General features: G+C 45.8%; 2 protein-coding genes and 1 long non-coding RNA gene across 3 annotated transcripts in view; 2 read left to right on the top strand and 1 right to left on the bottom strand.

The window, feature by feature from the left end:
* Nucleotides 1–16,186, top strand: part of RPL24 (ribosomal protein L24) — a 27,083-nt gene extending 10,897 nt beyond the window's left edge. Inside the window, exons 2-7 of the mRNA XM_002716729.5 lie at nucleotides 10,016–10,328; nucleotides 10,452–10,527; nucleotides 11,082–11,192; nucleotides 13,596–13,732; nucleotides 14,159–14,222; nucleotides 16,062–16,186. Of these exons, the coding sequence (XP_002716775.1) occupies nucleotides 10,324–10,328; nucleotides 10,452–10,527; nucleotides 11,082–11,192; nucleotides 13,596–13,732; nucleotides 14,159–14,222; nucleotides 16,062–16,142 (474 nt within the window). The 5' untranslated portion in view covers nucleotides 10,016–10,323 and the 3' untranslated portion in view covers nucleotides 16,143–16,186. The remainder of the gene's footprint in view (nucleotides 1–10,015; nucleotides 10,329–10,451; nucleotides 10,528–11,081; nucleotides 11,193–13,595; nucleotides 13,733–14,158; nucleotides 14,223–16,061) is intronic.
* Nucleotides 15,537–19,874, bottom strand: LOC138849266 (uncharacterized). The gene is made up of 2 exons (XR_011387826.1): nucleotides 18,878–19,874; nucleotides 15,537–15,922 (listed from the first exon to the last, which is right to left on the bottom strand). It is a non-coding gene; the product is annotated as an uncharacterized lncRNA (long non-coding RNA).
* The window catches only part of ZBTB11 (zinc finger and BTB domain containing 11), a 38,827-nt gene continuing 37,974 nt past the window's right edge, over nucleotides 19,022–19,874 (top strand). Inside the window, exon 1 of the mRNA XM_002716730.5 lies at nucleotides 19,022–19,694. Coding sequence (XP_002716776.1) covers nucleotides 19,385–19,694 — 310 coding nt within the window. The 5' untranslated portion in view covers nucleotides 19,022–19,384. The remainder of the gene's footprint in view (nucleotides 19,695–19,874) is intronic.

The following is a 19,874-nucleotide window of genomic DNA, read 5'->3' as shown; positions in this document are numbered from 1 at the left end:
GGGCCAGCGCCATGTAATCTTCTGCGGCACCTGCATCCCATATGGGTGCCAGTTCTAGTCCCGGCTGCTCCTCTTCCAATCCAGCTCTCTGCTATGGCCTGGGAAAGCAATAGAAGATAGCCCAAGTCCTTGGGCCCCTGCACCTATGGGAGAGACCGGGAAGAAGTGCGTGGCTCTTGGCTTTGGATTGGTGCAGCTCTGGCCATTGCAGCCATTTGGGGAGTGAACCAATGGAAAAAAGCCCTTTCTCTGTCTCTCCCTCTCACTGTCTGTAACTCTACCTCTCAAATAAAATAAATAAAATCTTTAAAAAAAATTTCAACAATAAAATTCCAGGATAATATTTGACAGAGGGCAGACTAGTCTGCTTCATCAGAAGACCTAGCTAGGTTTATGGCCAGGGATTAGTGCTTGACAAATAGGATGCTCTATCAGGGAGAGAAAAAGAAAAAAGGGGGGGGGGGCTGGCTGGCGCTGTGGCTTAGCAGGTAAAGCTGCTGCCTGCATTGGTGGCATCCCATATGGGTGCTGGTTCTAGTCCCAGCTGCTCCTTCTCTGACCCAGCTCTCTGCTATGGCCTGGGAAAGCAGTGGAAGATGGCCCAAGTGCTTGGGCTCCTGCACCCGCATGGGGGAGCTGGAGGAAGCTCCTGGCTCCTGGCTTCAGATGGGTCCAGCTCCAGCCATTGTGGCCATTGGGAGAGTGAACCAGCAGATGGAAGACTTTCTCCCTCCCTCCCTCCCTCCCTCCCTCTGCCTCTCTGTAACTCTGCCTTTCAAATAAATAAATAAATCTTAAAAAAAAAAAAAAAAAGGAGGTTGTGAGGCTAGCGTTACATAGATGGTAAAGCCACTGCCTGCAACACTAACCATCCTTACAAGTGCCGGTTTCTGTCTCAGCTGCTCCACTTCCAATCCAGCTCCCTGCTAATGGCCTGGACAAAGCAGCAGAAGATGGCCCAGGTGTTTGAGCCCCTGCCACCCTCATGGGAGACCTGGAAGAAGGTTCTGGCTGCTGGCTTTGGTCTGGGCTAGCTCTGGCCATTGTGGCCATCTGAGGGGTAAACCAGTGGATGGAAGATTCTCTCCCTCCCTACCCCCCATCCTGTAACTCTGACTTTCAAATAAACAATAAAAAAAAAAAAAAAAGAAGAAGAGGACCAGTGCTATGGCATAGCAGGTAGAGCCACTGCCTGCAAGTGCCGACATCATATATGGGTACCGGTTAGAGACCTGGCTGCTCCACTTCCAATCCAACTCTATGCTATGGCCTGGGAAAGCAGTGGAAGATGGCCATGTCCTTGGGCCCCTGCACCTGCATGGGAGACCTGGAAGAAGCTCCTGGTTCCTGGCTTTGGAATAGCTCAGCTTTGGCCGATTCAGCCATTTGGGGGGTGAACCAGCAGATAGAAGACATCTCTCTCTCTCTCTCTCTCTGTCTCTCTGTAATTCTGCCTTTCAAATAAATATTTAAATCTTAAAAAAAAAAAAAAAAGAAGAAGAAGAAAACAGTTTGTGGGACTAGTGAGTAACTGCATCCAATATCCATCTAAACGTGGAGCTGCTTGCCCATCATTCTCCCCAATGGACAGGACACTCTTTTTTTAAATTTTTTTTTAAATTTTTTGACAGGAAGAGTGGACAGTGAGAGAGAGAGACAGAGATAAAGGTCTTCCTTTTCCATTGGTTCGCCCTCCAATGGCTGCTGCGGCCGGTGTGCTGTGGCCGGCGCCCCGTGCTGATCCAACGCCAGGAACCAGGTGCTTCTCCTGGTCTCCCATGGGGTGCAAGGCCCAAGGACTTGGGCCATCCTCCACTGTACTCCTGGGCCACAGCAGAGAGCTGGCCTGGAAGAGGAGCAACCGGGACAGAATCCTGCCCCCCGACCGGGACTAGAACCTGGAGTGCCGGTGCCACAGGTGGTGGATTAGCCTATTGAGCCGTGGCACCGGCCCAGAACACTCTTAAAGCATCAATCCTAAACCAAAAGCAATGTCAGGGTCAAACTAATGGATATAGAAGAATTAGCCATCCCAAAACAAGATTCTGAAGTATTAATTTCATTTTTCCCCATATAAGCTAACATATGAGAAACAGAAGAGGTGAAGAGCAGGTATTTAGCTTAGTGACCAAGATGCCTAAATCCCATTTGGGAGTACCTGAATTCAACATCTGGTTATGATTTTTTAAGATTTATTTATTTATTTGAAAGTTAGAGTCAGGGAGGCACACACACACACATCTTCCATCTACTGGTTCACTCCCCAGATGGCCACAATGGAAGCCAGGAGCCAAGTGCTTCTTCCGGGTCTCCCACGTGGGTACAGGAACCCAAGCACTTGGGCCATCTTCTACTGCTTTTCTAGGCCATGGCAAAGAGCTGGATCGAAAGAGGAACAGCCAGGACTTGAACTGGTGCCCATATGCTATGATTCTTGACTTTATCTTTCTGCTAATACAGATCCTGTGAAGTAGAGGTGATGACTCCGGTAGTTGGGTTCCTGCAGCAAACATAAGAGACTTGAATTCATTCTTGGTTCCTGGCATCAGACTCAGCCCTGACCTAGTTCTTGTAGGCAGCTGTGGAGTGAACCAGTGGATGGGAACTTTCTCGCTTTCTGCCTCTCATAAAATAATTTAAAAATAAATTTAAAAAGAGAGGTGGATGTATAAATGAATTTCAAGAACAAAGCCACTGTGAGATATTTATCAGATGCCTTTACTAATTCACTAAGAAAAAGTTGTGTTTTGTTTAAAATGGCAATGAAAGACTCCTTGTTTTTTTTTTTTTTTTCCTTTTCTTTCTTACTTTGTTGTTTAATTGAAAGAACGCTTATCTGCTGGTTCACTTCCCAAAAGCTTGCAGTGGCTGAGACTGGGTCAGGCTGAAGCCAGGAACTCCATCCAGGCCTCCTGACTACTTGAGCCAGTACCTACTGTATCCTAGGCTGTGCATTAGAAGGAAACTGAAATTGGGAACAGAGCCAGGACTCAAACCTATGCTCTCCAATATGGGATGCAAGTGTCCCAGCTGGTGTCTTAACCACTGGGACAAATGTCTGTCCCCTTGACATTTTTATTTCATCTCCTTTGAAGATTTTGTAAAAGGCAATAAAAGTTATAAAAGTGATTTATAATGACATTCTCAGTTTAAAATTGAGTTTTTTGAAGTTCCAATCTTAATTTGTACCTGGAAAATTTTGAGTGCTAAAAGTTTAGGTTTTGGGGGGTTCTGGCTCTTTAGCATGGTAGACTAAGTCTCCACCTGTAGCACTGGTATCCCATATGGGCGCTGGTTCCTGTTCTGGCTGCTCCTCTTCTGATGTAGCTCTCAGCTTGTGGCCTGAGAAAGCAGTGGAAGATGGTCTAAGCACTTGGGTTCCTGCATCCTGTTGGGAGCCCCAGAGGAAGCTCCTGGCTCCTGACTTTGGATCAGCTCAGCTCCAGGTGTTGTGGCCATCTGGGGATTGAACCAAAGGATAGAAACCTTTCTGTCTCTCCCTGTCTCTGTAACTCTACCTCTCAAATGAATAAATAAAAAATTTTTAAAAAAAGTTTAGGTTTTTGAGAGTGGTAGTTTTGCTCTCCATCCTACCTTTGATTCTTTTTTTTTTTTTTTTAAATGAAGAGGTATGATGGTTATATAAGTCATATGTGACTGAGCTCTGGCTCCCAGATACATGATCAACCATTATTCTAGATGTCTCTGTGAGGATGGTGAGATTAACATCTAAATTCAAGGACTCTGAGTAAAGCAGATTGCCTTCCATAATGTGGGCGAGCCTCATCCAATCAGCTGAAGGCTTGTATTTTCTTTTTTTAAAAACTTATTTATTTATTTGAAAGTCAGAGTTACACAGAGAGGAGAGGCAGAGAGAAAGAGGTCTTCTACCTGCTGGTTCACTCCCCAGATGGACTCAACGGCAGGAGCTGCAACAATCTGAAGCCAGGAGCATCCTGGTTTCCCACGCAGGCGCAGGGGCCCAAGGACTTGGGCCATCTTCTACTGCTATCCCAGGCCATAGCGGAGAGCTGGATGGGAAGAGGAGCAGCTGGGACTAGAACCAGTGCCCATATGGGATGCTGGCACTTCAGGCCAGGGCATTAACCCACTGCGCCACAGTGCCAGCCCTGGCTTGTATTTTCTAAGTGTAATGGGACAATAAGGCATGTGCTATTTTGGAGCCTCAACTCACAACTGGTTGCAATTCATGCTGCCTCTTCAACTGCCTCTGCAGGCTGATTCTGTCATCCTACAAGGATGACCTCGCCCCTCTCCCTCAGCTACCCACCTCACAACTACTGCCATCACCCCCTACCAACACCCAAAGTGGGCAAAACCATTGTGCTTTCAGCAGAGGACTTAATGCCCACGTCCCATCCAGGATTCAGCTACAAAAAAGTCTAAGCTGTCCTCACTGGCTTTGGCCAGAGCATTGTGGAAAGAGATGGCTAAGTTTACTTTTTCATCCCAGCTAGGGGAATGCCTGTTGGGACCCAACAGCTGGTGGGCCATGTGGCACAAACACATAAGTCAAGGAACTAGTGAGGTCTGCACTCACTGAGCAAACATCCCCACTTGAGGGAGCATGGTGTTAAATAGCAAATGAAAAATACTATGAAAGTCAATAGGTTTCAGAAGAAAGGAAATATCTTTATTCTTTTAGTACCTTTTTTAAAAATTATTTTTTATTTATTTGGAAGGCAGTGTTACAGAGAGGAGGAGAGACAGAGAGAGATCTTCCATCTGCTGGTTCTCAAATAGCCACAATGGCCAGGGACGGGCCAGGCCAAAGCCAGGAGCTCAGAGCTTTTTCTGGTTCTCCCATGTGGGTGTAGGGATCCAAGGACTTGGGCCATCTTCCACTGCTTTCCCAGATGCGTTAGCAGAAAGCTGGGTGGGAAGTGGAGCAGCCAGGTCTTGAACTGGCATCACAGGTGGAGGCTTAACCTGCTATGCCACAACATTGGATCCCTTTTTTACCTTGAATGTCACTGTTTTCCAGTTCCATAAAGAAAGGACTCCACACTTTCACACTATCCCCTGCAAATTATTTACGTGTATATATAGGCTTAATCTCTCTCTGTTTTCATGTTAGTGAAGAAACTATGAGATCCTATTTCTCATACATTAGGTTTCACCAATTGTATCCCTGTGGAGTCACTTACATAATCCTCTGCCCCTGTATTTCCTATGATTGGTAGATAGGAAAGCTTGATCACATTTAGAATTTTTGTTTTTAAAGTATACTTTATAGCTGTTGTGAAAACAAACCATAGTAACACCCTCCAATTTAACTGCTCTGTCATGAGGACACTGGTCACTTGTTAGTCTAGCTGCCACTGCTCCTTGGTCACAGGGCTTAAGTGCTATCATGTTTTCCTGATAAGGTCAGGAGGACCAGCAGGATGGGTGAAGGGCTAGCTTCTAAAGCATAAAGGAATGCTGTGAAACAAACTCCTACCTCATCTCCCTGTTAGATTTTTTTTTAAAAAGATATTAATTTTTTGAAAGGCAGAGTTACAGAGGCAGAGAGAGAGAGAGAGAGAGAGAGTCATTTTCCATCTGCTGGTTCACTTCCCAAATGGTCGCAACAGCCAGAGCTGGGCCAATCTGAAGCCAGGAGCCAGGTCTCCCATACAGGTGCAGGGCCCTTCCCTATTAGATTTTAAACTGTGGCCCCTCCCTATTAGATTTTAAACTGTATGAACTTTGTGAGACCAGCACTGTGGTACAGTGGGTAAAGCCGTAGCCTGCAGTACCCGTATCCCATATGAGAGCCAGTTCGAGACCTGGCTGCTCCACTTCTGATCCAACCTCTGCTATGGCCTGGGAAAGCAGAAGACGCCCAAGTGTTTGGGCCCCTGCACCCACATGGGTGCACTCTCTCTCTCTGCCTCTCCCTCTCTGTAACTCTCTGCCTTTCAAATAAATAAATAAACTTTTTTTAAAAAAAGACATAACACACTTTAAATTCCATTTAAAAAAATGTATGAACTTTGTTACCTTGCAGAGAAAAATCTTGCTCATTTGCCCCAGTCTGGAATCTTGTATATTGAGTTGCCCCAAAACACTTGTTCTTATATAGAGCTTCCTTCTTCCTTTCTAGTCTCAGGATTCATTCTCAGTTCAGGAAGCATTACAGGCCCCATTAATATCAAGCGGCAGTATATAATTTTTTTTTTTTTTTTGAAAGGCAGAGTGGACAGTGAGAGAGAGAGAGAGACAGAGAGAAAGGTCTTCCTTTTTGCCGTTGGTTCACCCTCCAATGGCCGTCGCGGCCGGCGCGCTAGGGCCGGCGCACCGTGCTGATCCGATGGCAGGAGCCAGGTACTTATCCTGGTCTCCCATGGGGTGCAGGACCCAAGGACTTGGTCCATCCTCCACTGCACTCCCTGGCCACAGCAGAGAGCTGGCCTGGAAGAGGGGCAACCGGGACAGAATCCGGCACCCCGACCGGGACTAGAACCCGGTATGCTGGCGCCGCAAGGCGGAGGATTAGCCTAGTGAGCCGCGGCGCTGGCCGGCAGTATATAATTTTAAAAAATTATTTATTTGAAATAGATTGATCTTCTGTCCACTGGTTCACTTCCCAAATGACCACAACAGCCAGAACTGAGCCAGGCTGAAGCCAGGAGCCAGGCACTCCATCCAGGTCTTCCATGTGGGTGTCAGAAACTCAAATACTTTAGCCATCTGCTGCTGCTTTCTAGGCAGATTAGGAGGCAGCTGATTGGGAAGCTGAGTAGCTGGGACTCAAATCAGCACTCTGATATGGGATGCAGCTGCCCTAAGTGGTGGCTTAACCCACTAGTCACAACACCTACCCCGTGTATAACTTTTTTTTTTTTTAATATTTTATTTATTTGAAAGGCAGAGTTAGAGAAAAACAGAGACACAGAGAGGTCTTCCATCCACGGGTTCACTCTCCAAATGGCTGTAATGACCAGGGCTGGGCCAGGCAAAGCCAGGAGCCAAGAGCTTCATCCTGGCCTCCCACATGGATGGCAGGGGCCCAAGAACCTGGGTCATCTTCTGGTGCTCTCCCAGATGCATTAGCAGGGAGCTAGATCAGAAGTGGAGCAGGCTGGCGCCGTGGCTCACTAGGCTAATCCTCCGCCTTGTGGCGCCAGCACACTGGGTTCTAGTCCCGGTCGGGGCGCCGGATTCTATCCCGGTTGCCCCTCTTCCAGGCCAGCTCTCTGCTGTGGCCCGGGAGTGCAGTGGAGGATGGCCCAAGTACTTGGGCCCTACACCCCATGGGAGACCAGCATAAGTACCTGGCTCCTGCCATCGGATCAGTGCGGTGCGCCGACCGCAGCGCCATTGGAGGCAAAAAGGAAGACCTTTCTCTCTCTCTCTCACTGTCTACTCTGCCTGACAAAAAAAAAAAAAAAAAAGTGGAGCAACCAGGACTTGAACTGGCACTCTCATGAATTGCATGCATTGCAGGTGGCAGCTTTACCTGCTAGGTCGCAATGCCAGCCCCATGTATAATTTTTAAACCTAATTTCTACTCTAGTTAGTAGACATTCCTTTCAAAGCACTCCCTGAAGTCAATGCTTGAAAGTCTGATTGAAAGCCTGAAGGGAACTTCAGTGGTAGAGTTTAAAAAGGCAGAGTTTCCACACCTGAGCAGAGAATGCTTTTAAAAGAAACTAAGAATGACTCTTATTTCATTCCAAAGGCACTCAATGTTTCCACATTCTTTTCATTGTTTTACTTGACATTTATGTGTTTTTTTTTTTTTTTAATTAAGGTAGGTTTATTTGAAAGTCAGAGTTACAGAAAGAGGGAGAGACAGATAGGTCTTCCATCTGCTGGTTCACTCCCCGCATTGCCACAATGGCCAGGAGCTTTTTCTGGGTCTCTCACATGGGTGCAGGGACCCAAGCACTTGGGTCATCCTCCACTGCTTTCTCAGGCACATTAGCAGGGAGCTGCATCATAAGAGGAGCAGCTTGGAATTCAACCAGTGCCCATATGGGATGCTGGTGTTGCAGGCAGCAGCTCAACCCACTATGCCACAGTGCTGGCCCCCATTTGTAGTTTTGAGCACTGCCATTTTTTTTTTTAAGATTTATTTGAAAGGCAGAGTTAAAGAGAGAAGGAGAGAGTGATATCTTCCATCTGCTGGTTCACTTCCAAAATGGCTGCAACGGTCAGACCTGAGCCAGTAAGAAGCTGGTAGCCTGGAACTCCATCCTGGTCTCTCATGTGGGTGGCAGGAGCCCAAGGACTTTGGCCATCTTCTGCTGCTTTACCAGGTGCATTAGCAGAGAGCTGGATCCAAATTGGAGCAGCCAGTACTTGAGCTAGTGCCCATATGGGGTGCTGACAATACAGGTAGTGGCTTAACCTGCTGTGCCACAATGCTGGCCCTTCACATAGACTTCTATAAGATAACTGCCATGGGTGTGTAGTATCTTCTTTGAATTAATTTGTTCCTTTAAGGGGTTGTCTTTTTCTAATTTTTTTTTTCTAACTCACACTATGTTAACTGTTTCTAGGGGTGGTAGATAGAGATGAAGTATCTAAGTTACCCTTCAAGCAAGGGTTTGATGCCCAACAGTGGGAAGCATGGGTGGCATTATTCTCTAGCTATCAACAGGACCTAGCTCAGATGCTGGGAATCTCATTTGAGGTCATGAACTTTCCAAGGAAGAACCAATATCTGATGACTGAGCAAGGTGGAGCAATAAAGAAACTTGAACATTTAGTCTAACACAAGACATTCTTACAGTAATAATTGTTCCAGAACTCCTGGCAGAGTTGACTGAAGTTTTGTTGAGCCTGTATGTATTTAAATTCTTTCTGAGCCTAATATTTTCTCACTTCTTTTCATATGAGTTATCTGTAATGAATATCTTGCATCTCAAACTTAACTTTTTTTCAAATTTCAGTTACTTCCAGAAAAGCCAGCCTAGAACATTAGATAATGTTAGCCCACATATTCTATCACCATAGTTTATTTATTTGAAAGGCAGTTAGAGAGAGGGAGAGAGATCATCCATTTGCTGGTTCACTCCATAGATGGCTGAAATGGCTCAAGTGAAGCCAGAACCCAGGAATTCTATCCAAATATTTGGGCCATCTTCTGCTGCTTTTTCTGGTACATTAGCAGGGAGCTAGATAGAAAGTGGAGCAGCCAGTACTTGAACTGGTGCTTATATGGGATGCCTGTGTCACAGGTGGCAGCTTAACTTTTTGTGCCACAACGCTGGCCTAGAAACTTGTTTTGATTTTCACATTTAGATCTGCAATCTAGCAGTAGTTGATTTTTCTAGATGAAGATATAATTCAGGTTTTTTTTTTTTCTTTTCTTTTTGGTATGGAGAGCAATTGTCTTAGCATTATATATATGCATCTTGGTCATATCAAGTGTTCATATATATCTAAGATGTTTTTGGACTTGGCATTATTCCCACTATCCAGTTAGTCATTGTGCCAATACCAAAATATCTAAATTATCTTACTATAGTTTTATAATTATTCTTGACTTCTGGTAGAGCAAATCACAGCAGTTTTTCTTCCTTTACAAGTGTCTTGGTTGTTTTTGTCCCTTAATATTTTCGTACGTATTTTATAATTCTTGTAAATTTTCACACATATACACACTCAGCCTTTCCAAAAGTGATCCTTTCCTCCACCAACCAGCCTTTTAAAAAAATTTATTTGAAAGGCAGGGCTACAGAAAGAGAAGAGAAAGAGAAAGGGGATGGAGAGGCAGTGTGTGCGTGTGCGTGTGCGTGTGTGTGTGCGCGCGCGCGCTGGCGGGGGATACTGCGGGAGAAAATCTCCCACCTGTAGGTTCATTCCCAAAAGGCCGCCAACAGTCACGTCCGGGTCTGGCGGGAGCCAGACACTCCATCCTGGTCTCCCACACAGATGGCAGGGACCCCAGTACTCGGGCCATCAGTCACCCAGGACTCCAACTGGCACTGCAATAAGGGATGGAAGAGGCTGCTTAACCCGCTGTACCTCAACACCCTTCTCTCGGTCACGTTTCCTGCAGGGAAACGGCGGGCTCTAGAATTCCCGACAGTAGGAGACGGAATGACCTGCAAGCCAACCGCCGCCCCGCCTGCGTGACTACCAGCTCCTCTCGCCTCCAGGCCCTCTCTGCTGCCTCTGGCGGAATTCCTCCGGAAGAAAGCAGTAACCGTAGACACCGACGCGGACTTCACGGACGTGACGTCATCATCCAGCGCCTGCGTCGATGACGGGAGTTCGGGGAGGAGAGTCCCTAAGACCCTATAAGGCCTCTTCCCATAGTCCTCTCCTTCCCTTCGCCATCTTTCTTCTTCCCGGGGAGCCGCCGCCATGAAGTAAGCAGGAGCGAGGCTCTCAATCCGCTCCCATCCTCGGGCACAGTGCCTCGTCTGTGTCCTGGGCATGGCTTCCCCTTGCCGTAGACATCCTCCCTAATGGGTTTTCGCTTTTCGTTACAGGGTCGAACTGTGCAGTTTCAGCGGGTATAAGATCTATCCCGGACACGGGAGGCGCTATGCCAGGACCGACGGGAAGGTAAAAGGCCGGGTTGGCTAAGGGCAGTTTCTGTGCTTCCAGGAGGAAAGGCCGTTGTAATTCTAGGCGGGATCGCTTCCCACGTCAGTATTGATTTCGGAAGGCTACGACTTGTGTGCAGTGAACGCTAGGGTCGGAAACCTCTTTAAGTGGAACCAGTATTGAGCTTTCATCTGGCTGTGAGCCGGGTGGGAGATGAAGATGGGTTTATGTGGCTCTGATGTTCTCGTGTAAGGCAAATAACTGCGATACCGAGGTATCTGGCTGTTTTATGGGCACTAGGTCCTCTTGGAATGCAGGGAGGGACTAGAGCAGGAAGCCCGTCAGATTTTGACGCTCCCTCTTTTCGCTGAGTTTAAGTTTGCCTGCTCTCGAGAAAACCTTTCGTAGTGCCACCTGATTCCTGCACAACTGTGTGAGACAAACTTTTTGTTCTCTGTGGGCCACAATTTTTATAAAATGATTAGATGGAGCTAGAATAATAGCTTCCTAAGGACTTCACGCTCGGCCTCTTCTACTCTGTATATTTGAGTAATTTGAATTTCTCACGCCAGGTTTTCCAATTTCTTAACGCAAAATGCGAGTCTGCGTTTCTTTCCAAGAGAAATCCTCGGCAGATAAACTGGACTGTCCTCTACAGAAGAAAACATAAAAAGGGGCAGTCGGTAAGTAGAATTCATTTTGATATTGTGCGGCTATCTCTTAAGTAGTTCTGGGAGCGTTTTTTTCTGTTCTGTGAAGGTGTATTTCAGTGAGAGGGTAGGTGAACTTGTTAAACAGGAAAGCATCAAACAGTGAAGGGAAGATGGATGATATAAATGGTGTCTTACTACATCTTGAGCTCAGGGTAGTATCAGGGTAAGTGCATTGGCAGAATAAAAATAGTACTCAGGAGGCTTGGACTGTTGTGGATTTGATTGTTTAGGGAGTCCTAACTGAATATTTTGGAAAATCAGCTATAAATAGGTTCAGAGGAAAGAGAAATTGATTTCATTTAAAAGTGGATTTGACAGACCCATTAGGGTGGCTTTGGTCAAAGAAGGGTATTTTCAATGATGAGTATGTAGAGAAACTGACACACTTATGTTTTGCTCAAGGTAAAAGGTGTGGCTGGCATGGAAAACCACGTAGCATTTAATCAAAAAGTTAAAGTAGGACCCAGTGTATGTGGCCTTTGTGGCACAGTGAGCTAAGCTGTTGCCAGAACCCTGGCATGATTTATTAGAATGCTGGTTTGAGTCTTGGCTGCTCTGCTTCTGATCCACTCCCTAATAAGGTGACTGGGAGAGCCGATGGAGCTCAGGGCTGCTGGCTTCTGCCTAGGCAGCCCTAACCGTTAAGGCCATATGGGAAGTGTGTGAATGGAAGATATTCTGTCAGTGTCTCCCTTCCCCTATCATTCTTTCAAATAAGTAAGCCTTTTTTTTTTAAAGGATCCAGCAATTCTATTAATTATGTATCTGAAAGAATTGAAAGCAGGGATTCAGACAAATGCATTGTACACTGAAGGGTGTGGTGTTATTTGTAATAGCTTCTGGTTGAAAAGAATCCAGATGGAGATGCTTGAGACCAGAAGTGTTGTATATCTAGAATTTTTGCAATATTTGTTTATATGTGAGATGCTTTGGGGATGGGGCCCAAGTCTAACCGTGAAATCCTTTTATATGTAACATACTTTACAGTCTGAAAGTCATTTTGTACAGTATTTTTTTAGTGAACTTCCTGACGGTGATCTGTCACATGAGGTCAAGTGTAGAATTTTCCCTTTATAGTCTGTTAATGGACAAAACGTTTTGGATTTTGTTGGAGTTTTGGGGTTAGAGATGCTCCAGCTCTTTTTACTACATTGGAATATCATTCAGCCTTGAAAGCTGGACAGCCAGCCAATTTGGATAAACCTTGAAGGCATGCTAAGTGAAACAGCCAGACAAAAGGACAAACTGCATGATTACACTTTATAAGGTACTCAGAATAGGCAGATTCAGAATGATAGAGAATAGAGGTTCTTAGGGAATGGGGAGGGAAGAATGGATAGAAAAGATAGTTAAATTGTTTAATGGGTGCAAGATAAATGAAAAAGCTTGAGAAAGATAATGATAATAGTTGCGTGAGTACACAGTACCACTAAAACATACTCTTAGAAATGGTTAAAATGGTCACGTTTATAGTCTACATATTTTGCCACAAAAAGAAATGTCTTAAAATGTATTTGAGGTAAAATACCAAACAGGTAAATGTTGCTATTCTAAGATAATTTAACGTGTTCACTTCATGAATACAATAGTTCTTGAAATGTTTTAATTTCCTTTGGAGTACATAGCAATTTTATATGACTGTTGTGTTTAGATTTCCATTATAGAATCTGCAGGAAAGCTTCAGTTCTACTCTACTTTGTCCTGAATATCCCTTAACTTGGTGGCTTTCCTATCATAAATCCTTGCCTAGCTTGAATATGCCTGTCATGGTCCTTTGAAGTAAAGAAAAAGATAGGTGGGGCAGGCTTTGCCGTGTAGCAGGGGAAACCACCACTTGAGATGCTCACATCCCATGTCAGAGTGCCAATGTGAAAGCTGGCAACTCTGCTTCAGATACAGATTACTATTTAACACTCCTGGGGTGAAGGCAGCAGGCAGTGCCCACCCCATGGGGTACGTGGATGTTATTCCTGGTACTTAGCATCTGGAGAGTGGACCACCAAATGGAAAATATCTGTCTGTCTCTGTTTGTCACTCCACTTTTATTTTTAAAGAATGACAAGAGGGGAGAGACAGTAAATAAATCTTAAAAGAATAAAAAAGTTAGTTGAGCTTTGATATGTACTATACATCTAAAATGTAACAACCAAACTTTGGAATAAATTTTTTCTATTTAAAGTAAAAAAAATTAGTTAGGATTTGTTATAAACAATTTAAACACTAAGTGAAATCCCTATGTGTATTTCATTTCAAATCATGGGTTTTGTTGAATATGGATTTCCTTAATGGTATGTTGCAACTTAATTTCCTCTGCCTCCAAATTCATGAAGCAGGGTTCATAGGTATGCTTCCTATCTTGGTGTTCCTTTGTAGGAAGAAATTCAAAAGAAAAGAACTCGTCGTGCAGTCAAATTCCAGAGAGCCATCACTGGTGCATCTCTTGCTGATATAATGGCCAAGAGAAATCAGAAACCTGAAGTTAGAAAGGCTCAACGAGAACAAGCTATCAGGTGAATGCTTCACTGGGAGCAATTCAGCTATATTGGGATGCATTTTACATTATGATTGGGTTTGTAAGTACAGGAACCTAATATGATGGTTTTTTGTTTTGATGCGTGCATCCGTATTGGGGTTGTTGATAATAATACTTTAGTGTCATAATACAAAAGCATATAATTTCATAGTCTTAAGTTTATTTTGAAATCCTGTGTATGGTAAAGTTAGTATATAACCCATGTGTAGCTGATTTCATGGTTGATGAAATTTATTAACGAATGCTTGGTGTTTTTGGATTAAGCCTATAAATGGAAATAGGGAGACTGATAATTTCACTTATCCAGAGCTCTGGTTTCCCAGAGCTGTAGTGATATTATGGGTATACCTGTACCCTTAAGGTGTAAAGTACTTTATAACTAAAGTTATTTTTAACTCTATAGGGCTGCCAAGGAAGCCAAAAAGGCTAAGCAGGCTTCTAAAAAGACAGCAATGGCTGCTGCTAAGGTAATTGAAAAATTTTCTTGGATTTTTAAAAGAATATAACAGGAAAGTTTATTTTAATCCAAATTGTAATAAGTTAAAAATTTAATACAAGCTATATTGGAAATGATGTTGGTATCTGATTTTTGAGTGTGAATGGTTCAGGTCTCCAGAGAAATTTCTCTACAGGAGGCAATGAGTCTCAGAGAGGAATTAGGAAAAACAGGCCGCTTTTACTCTTTTCCCTCTCCCCCACTATTTTCCACTCTCCTACCATTTCTTCCATTGGAAAGGCAGAGTGACAGGGAGAGACAGGAAATCTTCCTTTGATGGCTGCAACAGCCAGGGCTTGTCCAGGCTGAAGCTAAGAACCTGGGACTTTTCTCTTGCACAGATTGAAAGTGGAGTAGCAAGGACTCAGAAAATGCTTAATATGGGATGCTGGTGTTACAGGGAGCAGCTTAACTCACTGCACCACAATGCTGATCCTGGATTTCTCTTTTTAAACTTTTTTTATTTTAAAGATTTATTTATTTATTTGAAAGTTACGGAAATACAGATCTTCCTCTATCTGCTGGTTCACTCCCAAATGGCTGCAACGGCCAGGGGTGGGCCAGGCCAAAGCATGAGCTTTATCCAGGTTTCCCACATGGATGCAGGGACCCAAGCATTTGGGCCATCCTCTGCTGTTTTCCCAGGTGCATTAGCAGGGAGCTGGATAGGAAGTCAAGCAGCTGGCACTCGAACCGGTTCTCATAAGAGATGGCAGCATTGAAGGCAATGGCTTAACTGTACCACAAGACTGGCTCCTGCTTTTTAAACTATTTTGAAATAATTCTGAAGCTGGCACTGTGGCATTGTGGGTAAGGCTGCTGCCTGAGAAGCCGGCATCCCATGTGGGAGCACGTTCAAGTCCCAGCTGCTTCATTTCCAATCCAGCTTACTGCTAATGCACCTGGGGAAGCAGTAGAAGATGGCCCAAGTTCTTGAGCTCCTGCACCATGTGGGAGACCTGGAAGAAGCTCCTGCCTTTGGCCTGGCTCATCCCCAGCCATTGTGGCCATTTGGGGAGTAAACTGGCCAATGGAAGACCGCTCTCTGTTTCTTCCCCTCTCTCTCTGTAACTCTGCCTTTCAAATAAAGTAAATAAATCCTAAAAAACAAATTACAGGCTTTGAATAGTAACAGTTTGCTCTACTTCTCTCAGTGTTACCACTTTAAATAACCATAGCTAAATCTGAAATTTTAAAATCAACTAATTAAAATGTTCTTTTACTGTTTGGAATACAGTTTAGAACCCTAAGTTATGTTTAGTGATGTCTTCTTCCACTTCCGATCTCTGACAGTATCTTCGTCTTTTATTATAAAGGTGAACATTAAACATTTGGGAAAATACATTAAAAAAATATTTCAGGGCTGGTGTCGCGGCTCAATAGGCTAATCCTCCGCCTTGCGGCGCTGGCACACCAGGTTCTAGTCCCGGTCAGGGCGCCAGATTCTGTCCCGGTTGCCCCTCTTCCAATCCAGCTCTCTGCTGTGGCCCGGGAGTGCAGTGGAGGATGGCCCAAGTACTTGGGCCCTGCACCCGCATGGGAGACCAGGAGAAGCACCTGGCTCCTGGCTTCGATCAGTGCGGTGTGCCGGCCGCGGCGGCCATTGGAGGGTGAACCAACGGTAAAGGAAGGAAGACCTTTCTCTCTGGTCTCTCTCACTGTCCACTCTGCCTGTCAAAAAAAAAAAATATTTCAGGAGTGCAGTTAAATTACTAAGAATAATTTAGGATGCATACAGGATCTGCACATTCAGGAAGGGTGATAAAGCAAATTTCATGGAATAATGTTACTTAATGTTATCTTTTTACAGGCTCCTACAAAGGCAGCACCTAAGCAAAAGATTGTAAAACCTGTGAAGGTTTCTGCTCCCCGAGTTGGTGGAAAACGCTAAGTTGGCGCATCAGATTTTTAAATAAAAATTGGAGTATGATTCTAGGTTGTGCTTTGTATTTTTTACTTTCATGACAGGCATGTTAGGCCTACCTGGTAATAGGTGAGTTAAGGATTTTAAAGGGATTCACCTTTTTTAAAAGTTCATTTCCGGAATAATGCCTCCTACTGTAGTTCTCTTAGTTGAAGTGGTGAAAAGAAGAGCTACATGGTTAAATGCTAATATTTGCTTAGCTGAAATATAGAGCACATTACAGACATCAAAAGATACATTTTCTGTTTGCAGAAAGCAAATATTTTTAGTGATTGTTCTTGTTAAATTATCTTTTCCCATAACAGACATGTTTATTTTGGATTGAGTTTGCCTTCTGTTCATCTCCTGCAGTTAGTTGGTAGCTGAGTTAAAGGTGCTTAGGCTGGTGTTGTGGCGGAGCAGGTAAAGCTGCTGCCTGCAATGCCAGCATCCCATATGGGCGCTGGTTTGAGTCTCAGCTGCTCTGCTTCCAATCTAGCTCTCTTCTGTGGTCTGGAAAGCAGTAGAAGATGGCCTAAGTCCTTGAGCTCCTGGCTACTGGGTTCAGATTGGCACACCTCTGGCCGTTGCAGCCATCTGGGTAGTCAACTAGTGGATGAAAGACCTCTTTGCCTCTCCTCTTTCAAATGAATCTTAAAAAAAAAAAAGGTACTTAAAACTGTCAACTGCCTGCTCTTGATCCTATACAATAAGGGAAGAGCCTCTTTTTGAGTAGAGTATGCTGTCAAGAGTAGTTTGGACACAGCCATGTCATATTGTACATGGTGCCCATATGGGATGCCGGTGCTACAGGCAGAAGCTTAACCTGTGCCACAGCACTGGCCTCAAATAGTCTGAAGAACATGGTTTTAGGTGAAGGTGTAGTTCTATCCTGAGCTACATGAGATAAATTTTTAGACACAGAATACAAGTCGCCCTTAGAGCACTGCCTTGCTGTTCTACAGCAGAACTGCTAATTTGAATTACCTGACCTATGTATCCCAGAAGGAGCTAGAAGTAAAACCCACCTATTCTGAGTAAGTGTAGGTTTTGCTCAGGAAGACAATTTGACCACCAGGAAGCATTTTTTTTTTAAGATTTATTTATTAGAGGTAGAAACAGAGGTCTTCCCATCCGCTGGCTCACAACCCAGATGGCCACAATGGCAGGAGCTGCGCCAATCCAAAGCCAGGAGCCAGGAGCTTCTGGGTCTCCCTTGTGGGTGCAGGGGCCCAAGGACTTGGGCCATTCTCTACTGATTTCCCAGGCCATAGCTGAGAGCTGGATCAGAAGAGCAGCTGGGACTAGGACCTGCGCCCATATGGGATGCCTGGCGCTTCAGGCTAGGGTGTTAACCTGCTGCGCCACAGTGCCTGCGCCTACCAGGAATATTTTAAAAGTATGTTTACTTCTATCTGCTCAAAGGCAACTTCAATAACACAAGTTTCTTGGGCCTTCATGCATTCTTTGGCAGAAGCCAAATTTAGTTGGAGGGATGTGTGTGTGTGTTTTGTTTTTGACAGAAAGGTCTTCCTTCTATCGGTTCACCCCCGAAATGGCCACTAAGGCCAACACACTGCGCTGATCCGAAGCCAAATGCTTCCTCCTGGTCTCCCATGCGGGTGCAGGGCCCAAGCACTTGGGCCATCCTCCACTGCCTTCCTGGGCCACAGCAGAGAGCTGAACTGGAAGAGGGGCAACTGAGACTGAATCCGGTGCCCCAACCGGGATTAGAACCTGGGGTGCCAACACCGCAGGCAGAGGATTAGCCAAGTGAGCCGCGGCGCCGGCCTGGAGGGATGTTTTTACAACTAAAGATATTCTAAAGTAGTTTTGTCATTTCTCCAAGACGTATTTGAAAGGTGGAGTTAGGGATCACTGCTGGGTCACTCCCCAAAGGGTTGCAATGGCAGGGGCTGGGCCAGGCTGGTCTCCCATAGTACTTGGGCCACGTTTTCCCAGGCACATTAGCAGGGAGTTAGATGGGAAGTGTAGCAGTAGGGACTCCAACCAGCATGGAGGGCTGAGGTTTAGGCCACTGAGCCACAAGGTGGGTCCCTTTATAATAAGGCACGAAGGGGATAAATATAGAACAGTGGGAATGGCTTGGGAAATAGGCCAGCGGTGGATCTGGATGTCTGCTTTCAATTTCCCTAGTCAGGAATACTCTCTGACCTTCTAATTTCTCCCTCTCCTGTCTGTGGTCCTAAATCTGAATTGAGTAACCCTAAGTACATACTAGGCCTGGTAAAGATTTTTCATCTTTGGGCCTTGGGAATCTGACCCTACATGAAACTAGATTAGGACTTTAACGCAAGGGGGGAAAAGCAGTTTGCATAGCTTTTTGTGCCTTAGCATACATTGGCTTAAAATTGAGAGTTCACTTCCTTAAGCTTATGTAAAAATATATGCAAATAAACCTTACTAGTGCCAGCTTCTCCCTACCCCTCCCAGCACGATTGCAATTAACTTGTAGAAAACCATATATATGCTGATCATTCCAGAAAAATCCTGACCATTCCTTGGTAGTTTGGAGTTAAGCAATTGGATTTAACAAATGTCAGTTACCAGAAATCGATTTTATAACGCTTCACTGGTTTTTGCATGTGAAAGGGGTTGTCTTTGGTCTAGTATCCAGAGGCTAATATTTTGCTAGGAACCCCAAAACCTGACGCTTTTCTAAAGTTGGGGCTTGAAGTTAGATGAAAACCGGACTTAGTTACCTCTCTGGGTGCCTCGGGTGGGATCACAGCTGACCACCAGCCCCTACACGTGGCTCCTCTGAGTGTGGGAAAGAAGGAAAAAATAAAAAGGGAAATTGCCAGGACTTAACATGTCTGCTCAAAGCCCTCTAACCTCTATCGCAGGAAGGGCCTACCCGCTTCCAAAATGTCTGCCGGCAGCACTGACGTCACTCGATCCCCTCTATCAAACCAGAAAGCCCGTGCGCTCCAATCCAGCTCAAGCACCGCCCTTACTGGCGTCACTTCCGGTGGTGCAGCAGCCATTTTGTCAGTCGCCAGTGGATCCCGCGCGCTGGAGAAGTGCAGTTCCCCCTGGTTACCAACTAGTCCGTTCTCCTTTCGCGCTGCGGGTGCCGTGGAAGAGCGGTCACCAGAGGCACAGCCGTTCCTGTCTCCAGTGCCTCCGCTGCTGTTGCATCCAACTGGAGCTGGTGCGCTGTCTTCCTCCCCCACCACTGACAGGCGCCCTCGGAGCCGCTGTCCGCGATGTCAAGCGAAGAAAGCTATCGGGCCATCCTGCGCTACCTGACGAACGAGCGGGAGCCGTACGCGCCGGGCACCGAGGGCAATGTCAAGCGTAAAATCCGCAAGGCTGCCGCCTGCTACGTGGTGCGCGGCGGGACTCTGTATTATCAGCGGCGGCAGCGGCACCGCAAGACGTTCGCGGAGCTGGAGGTGGTTCTGCAGCCAGAGCGGCGCCGGGGCCTCATCGAGGCGGCGCACCTGGGCCCTGGCGGCACTCACCACACCCGGCATCAGACCTGGCACGACCTGTCCAAGACGTACTGGTGGCGAGGTAAGAATGGACCCGCGGCAAGGGGGCGGGCTGGGGGCCTGTTACCTGAGGAAAGGCCCGCTAGCGGGGCCTGGGGCGCACTTGCAGTTTTGAGGGTCTCAAACGCTCCTTGCCGGGCTAGCGCGCGCTCGGCGGCGGAGTTGCTGCCAGGCGGAGCCGAGAGGGTGGGGGACGGGAAAG

This window comes from Oryctolagus cuniculus, chromosome 4 (genome assembly GCF_964237555.1).
Source record: "Oryctolagus cuniculus chromosome 4, mOryCun1.1, whole genome shotgun sequence".
Taxonomy (NCBI): domain Eukaryota; kingdom Metazoa; phylum Chordata; class Mammalia; order Lagomorpha; family Leporidae; genus Oryctolagus; species Oryctolagus cuniculus.
Note: the sequence above shows the minus strand (reverse complement) of the source record. Positions and strands in the feature narration are given on the sequence as shown.